The 6,000-nt window shown below is 42.7% G+C and overlaps 1 protein-coding gene across 1 annotated transcript in view; it reads left to right on the forward strand.

Moving 5' to 3' along the window:
* Positions 1–6,000, forward strand: part of RIMBP2 (RIMS binding protein 2) — a 509,773-nt gene that overhangs the window by 405,631 nt on the left and 98,142 nt on the right. Inside the window, 2 exon segments of the mRNA XM_027844231.1 lie at positions 900–950; positions 3,109–3,129. Coding sequence (XP_027700032.1) covers positions 900–950; positions 3,109–3,129 — 72 coding nt within the window.

Consider the following 6,000-nt stretch of genomic DNA (forward strand, 5'->3'; position numbering starts at 1 on the left):
TTTTTAAAATACATGAAATACAACACAATAAAATATAAAAATTTAAAGGAAATTAATTATATTAAAATAATTATCAAGATATTAAAAAAAAAAGTTCATGGGCCCCAGGTTCAATTTGGTTTAATTCAATAAACATTCATTAAGTGTCTACTATGTGCCAAGCACTGTGTTAAGCAATGAGAATACAAATAAGAAAAAGACAATCCCTGTCCTCAAGGAGCTTATAATTTAATGGGGGAAAAAAACATATAAAAGGAAGCTAGAAAGCTTGATGGGGGTTGGGGGAACAACAGGGAGTATCCAGTGTGGCACCATCTTCTTCTATGTAGTTGAAACCAGGCAAAGCTGAAGATGGTGAACGAAAGTTAAGAACCCCTAATATAAAGGATTGGGACAGCTAGGTGGCACCATAGTGCATAGAGCCCCAGGCCTGGAGTAAGGAACACTCACCTTCCTGAGTTCAAATCCAGCCTCCAACACTTACTAGCCATATGACCCTGGTAAAGTCACTTAACCCCGCCCCAGTTTCCTCATCTGTCAAATGAGCTAGAAAAGGAAATGGCAAACCATGCCAGCATCTTTGCCAAGAAAACTCCAAATGGGGTCATGGAAAGTCAGATACAACTGAAAAACAAGCAACAGCAATGCAAAGATTATCATTTAAAATAAACCGCTTCCCGGGAGGTACAGAGAACAGAGCACTAGGTGTGGAGACAAAAGCATTGGGTTCAAATTCTGCCTCCGACCTTTCCTATCTATGTGACTGGGCAAATCACTCAATCTCCTTGGGCCTGTATAATAAGGAGATGAAGTAGATGTCCCATCCAGCTCCAGGTCTTGGATCCTATGATATCGAATAATTAACTGGTTTTCTTCCTTCTTCTTTCCCTCACAAAAAGGCTCAGGTTGAAGCCAAGAAGGAGCATGAAGGAGCAGTGCAGCTGCTAGAGGTGAGTGAGTGTGAGCACGCTGCTCTTCTCTCCTTTGGAGTCACTTAACGGTGCATGGATGGGGCTCTTTCAAGGTCTTGGTTTCCAATGCCATATATACTGTATAGCCCCTTTCCCACCACTGGGGGTAGGGGACAGCAAGACATTCACCAATCCCTTTTGATTTCATCTAGGGAGAGAAGGCAAAAACTCATTGCCTCTAGTTGGATCTGCAGATGTCCTCAATGGAGGGACCACTTTTTAAACGCCACCAAAACTCTGCAGAAACACGTCTGTCCATTCTTGAAAAGGCCATCACAAAGTTGGAACAAGAGGACAGCCGTGAATTTAAAAAATGAACCCCAGGCTAGAATGAGCAGGAGCAGCCCAACACATTCTAACCATTAGGGAAAGGGTTCCATTGGTATTCAATGGGGAATGGAAGACAAACCAAGAGATTCTAAGAGATCATCTCAGAGCTCTTTTCCCATATAAAGGCTGCATGGCATATAGTCAGCAGAAAGAAAAACAATCTTTTCTCACCCACTAATATATAGCTTTTTAACTAAACCTGGGATTTTGTTGGTGGAGAGTATTTGCAGGTAAGGAAAGTCCCTCTACCAGTGCAGATTGGCGACTGCTATAAAATGTAAAGTCTTAGAAAGTACCTGGGGGCACTGAGAGTTTAAGTAACTTGCCCAAGGTCACGCAGTTAGCATGGGTTAGAAGCAAGTTTTCAACCCTGGGCTTCCTGAGTCCATGACTGGCTCTCCAGTCACTATGATAGCATAGTTGGTTCTCCATCTGCAAAATAAGTGTTGCCAAACAAGGGCCCCAGTGGGGGAGGGGAACATGTCGTGATAAAAGGATAATCACTAATTCTTGGAAAGGATGATCACTTTTGTGTTGCAGTTGGGATTCTTTGGGAGATATGAGTTGAACTAGATGGCTGCTCAAATCCCTTCCAACTCTGAAATTCTGTGGTTCTCTATTTACCAAGCACCTACTCATAGCTCCAAGCTGATTAAATACACCTGTACCCTGCTCTTTGGGAACTTCTTAAAGACGGTTCCATGGATATTGTTAGGGGTACTGTTTTTGTGATAACAAATGCATCTGCACCATTTGGAGAACTTTTAGTGAGTTTTCTCTCCAAATGTTCAAGCTCTTTCTGTGGGTTATATTCTCTCCTTTGAGGACCTATTGGTTTCCAAGGCCCAGGATGGAGTGAGTAGGACACCTACAGCATCTACCCCCATCTCCACTGCTCCTTCATCCATAATGGATGGGTAGTAATGAGTACAGGGATTCCTACCTGCTTAAGACAAAGGTCATGCCCTTAATGGTCTGCCATCATACATAAATTCATCAAAGGTCTAGACTTCCAGAATTCAGTGATCTTTACTAAAAGCCCACACTCCCCTGTGGCCTAATTCCATTAAGAAAGGCCAAAGTGTACTTGTCCTCCCTATCTCTAATCTCTAGGCTCTTTATACAGCTGCTTCTTTCCGGAGGGACCTTTTTTTCAGCCCCAGGGAACACTGAAACCTTTAATGAAAACTTATCTGTTAGGTTGCCTTTCCAAATCTATTCCTCCCTCAGGAGCAGATTTCATCATTCCTCTCCTACATATTAAAATTGATTTTTAAGCACTTATTAGATAATGAATCCCTAGTAGGAAGCCCATGATGAATTATAAGGGAGACTGGGGCGGGAGCAGCACCTGGGGAAATAAGGAACCCTCCAAATGGCCATTTATCTCCCCGAAAAATCACTGGGCTCCTCTTGCCTGAATGCTGCCCCACTCCCCTACCTTGCATCGGGCAGCCTCCATCTGCAACAGTCTTAGAGATGGAAACTCTCTGTTGCTTTCCCCAGCTGTGCTGAGCCCTGTTTGTTTGAAATTTTGTATTGGTTTAAATCTGCTTGCTGAGATTGAGGCATTGTGCCAGGGTTTTGTTTTATTGTTTGTTTGTTTGTTCATGTCGTCCAGTATGGTTGGCCTGGTGCATGCTTTTACATGTGACCATTGTCTTAATTTTATTTTTTAAAAGTGGGAGAAAGGGAAGAGAGGGGGAGAAAGGATCCAGATGTATTGAGAATTGTTTTGTTTTGTTTTTTCATTTCCTTATCTCGTCTCTCTGTTATTGTGTCTTGTCGGGATTTTGCTTTGCTCCAGACCACCTTGGACAGCATGCAGGTATTTTGGAGCATAATTTGTCATCAAGCCTGGTGTGTGTTTGCCCTGAGTGCCTCCCTTTGCATGGAAGCCACCTTAGGGCAGCTATGATCTGGGTCTGCTCAGAAGGCCTTCTTCTGCACAGGTCAATGTGCTTACAAAAATAGGGGGTTGCTAGGGGTCCGTACCTGGGCTGTCACTCTGCCTGGCTCCCAACGGGAAAGGGGCCCTAATTCCTGCATAAATATGGGAGGCAGCTGTGGGGCAGAGGAAATAGTAACTAAATTTAGACACAAGAAGATTTGGCTTCTGCCAAATCCTGGCTCTGCTCCTGACTGTGTGACTTTGAGCAAGTGACTTCTGAGCCTCTGTTTCCTCATCTGTAAAATAAAGAGATTGAACTGCATGACCTCTAAGATCCCTTCAAGCTCACGATCTGTGATTCTATGAATAATAAGTCCTAGATAAAGAAATATCATCAGCATTATTCCCTGAGCAGGCCCAGTGAACACAGTTTGACTCTAGTGTCCAGGTTGTAACTTTCAGGCTCTGGAAATGTCCTCTCAATTCAAATGACCTGGGAAGAGAAAAATTGGGTCTTCGCTCCCCTGTCCCAGAGCTAAGGGATATTCTTTATATCCCCACTGATTCTCTATGTAACATAGCTAAAGGGGAGGCCAAGGGTAGGGATCTGAGAATTGTATCTGAGTCCACCCGAATTCACCAGGCGGTATTTATTCCTGTTGCCTCCTAAGCATGCTCCCAGAGCATTTTATTTTATAAGCATCTGCCTATCTCCTTGAACTCCGGGGCACAGGGAAAACTCCACTCACTCACTCCAGTGACAATATTTTCAGCCCATCAGGAGCCAACTTTCATTCTGCAAGAGGTCTCCAACTTTGCCAACAACCTAGAATAGCCCATTGCTTCCCTCTTCCCAGAGGAGATAGTGGAGTTTCCAAAAGCCTGACAACCAGGGCAAGTTTTGAAATGGGAGGGCTCCATAGAGAGTCTGGGATAGAAGCCTTCTGTTATCCGACATTCTGTTATCTAGAATTTCCTAGGGCTTCCCACTTCTTCCATATGTTTCCAATGCAATGATAATTGTTTATGTCTATAGTGGTGACCCAAAGTCAGTAAAGGATATGGAGGCCCCAAAGAATTAAATCATGTCCAATGGTGTCTTGGTCTAAAAATATTTTGAGTTTCAATTCGGTGAACTATATAGGCATGTAAAGCTGAGTAGTTCTCAATCATTCCTTGATAGACAATCGCTCTTGATTCTGACTTATGTGGCACCTGATAGCCCTTGATAAAGCAAATCATTGGATTTTCCAACCAAAAATACTTTAAAGTATTCTCTTTGATAAACATTTATTAAATGTTTACTATGTACAGAAAGGCAGTATGGTATAATAGACAGTCAGGCTTAGAAGATCTGGGTTCAACTCTCATCTCTGACACATGATCAAATTAAATATTAATTGCAAAGCACTTTGTAAACCTTAAAATGCTATCTAAATGCTAGTTATTATTATTATTATTATTAATAGTAGTAGTAGTTGCAGTGATAATAGTAGCAGTAGTAGTGTAGTAGTAATAGTGGTGGTGGTGGTGGTGGTGGTGGTGGCGATAGTAGTAGTCATGATGGTAGCAGTAGTAGTAGTGCTGGTGGTTGTGGTGGTGGGTGGTGGTTGTGGTAGTGGTAGTAGTAGTAGTAGTAGTAGAAGTACTAATAGTAGAAGTAGTGGTGGTAATATACTGGCTCTCTGACCTTGGAAAATTCACTTAGGGCTAAGATTATACATTGAAGAGAAGGTACAGACCTGCTTTAGTAGAGAGAGTTTCCTCACCTGGAGTTCCCTGTACCAACCCAATTTATAAGTCCAGCCCCTATCCTATCCTATTATATGCTGGACCTTGAGTATATCAAGACAAACCAAAAAAATTTCATGCTGGAACTGGGCCTGGAGGCAGGGAGAGGTGGTAGTGGAAGGGAAGGTGGGGTGAAGATACATGTACACAGATAAACATACATGAAATAGTTTTAAGAAGGATAGAATAGCTAAGAGCTAAAGGGATCAAGAAAGACTTCCTGGAAGGAGAGGGCAACTAAGTTGTGCTTTGAAGGACACTAGGGATTCTGTAGGGTGGAGGTGTGAAGGGACAGCATTCTAGGCATAGGGCACAGTCTGTGCAAAGGCTCCAGAGGTAGAAGATGGAATGCTATATATGACCTGGGAATAGCCAGGAGACCAATTTAACTGGAAAGGAGGATGTTTGAAGGAGAGTCTTATAAAATAAAACTGAACAACAGGCAGTTGGAAATGCAGGACTAGACCTTGGGAGAGAGACAGAACTAGGGATATAGGTTTTAGAGTCATCTATGCAGAAGAGTTTGTTGAAATACTAGGAATGATGATTTCTGAGGGAGTAAGTTCAGTCAGGTGTTCTTAGCCTGGGGTCCATAGATTCCCCCCCAAGGATTCGAGGATAGATTCCAGGGCATTCCCGAGCAAGGATGGGAAAAATTACGTCTTTGTTTTCACTTACTGCTAATTGAAAATTAGCTTTTCTTTCTATTAGGAATATAGGTAACAAGCATGATTCATCGANCCCCCCCAAGGATTCGAGGATAGATTCCAGGGCATTCCCGAGCAAGGATGGGAAAAATTACATCTTTGTTTTCACTTACTGCTAACTGAAAATTAGCTTTTCTTTCTATTAGGAATATAGGCAACAAGCATGATTCATCGGTTTCCTCAGACTGCCAAAGGGGCCCAGGATGCAAAAAAGGTTAAGAAGCCCTGGATTCGATCAGTACCATAGGGAAAATAGGGCTCAGGAGTGGAACCTTGGGCTGATTTATGACCTAGGGTTTAAAGGTAATGG

Source organism: Vombatus ursinus, unplaced genomic scaffold (assembly GCF_900497805.2).
Source record: "Vombatus ursinus unplaced genomic scaffold, bare-nosed wombat genome assembly UNPS02014935.1, whole genome shotgun sequence".
Lineage (NCBI taxonomy): Eukaryota > Metazoa > Chordata > Mammalia > Diprotodontia > Vombatidae > Vombatus > Vombatus ursinus.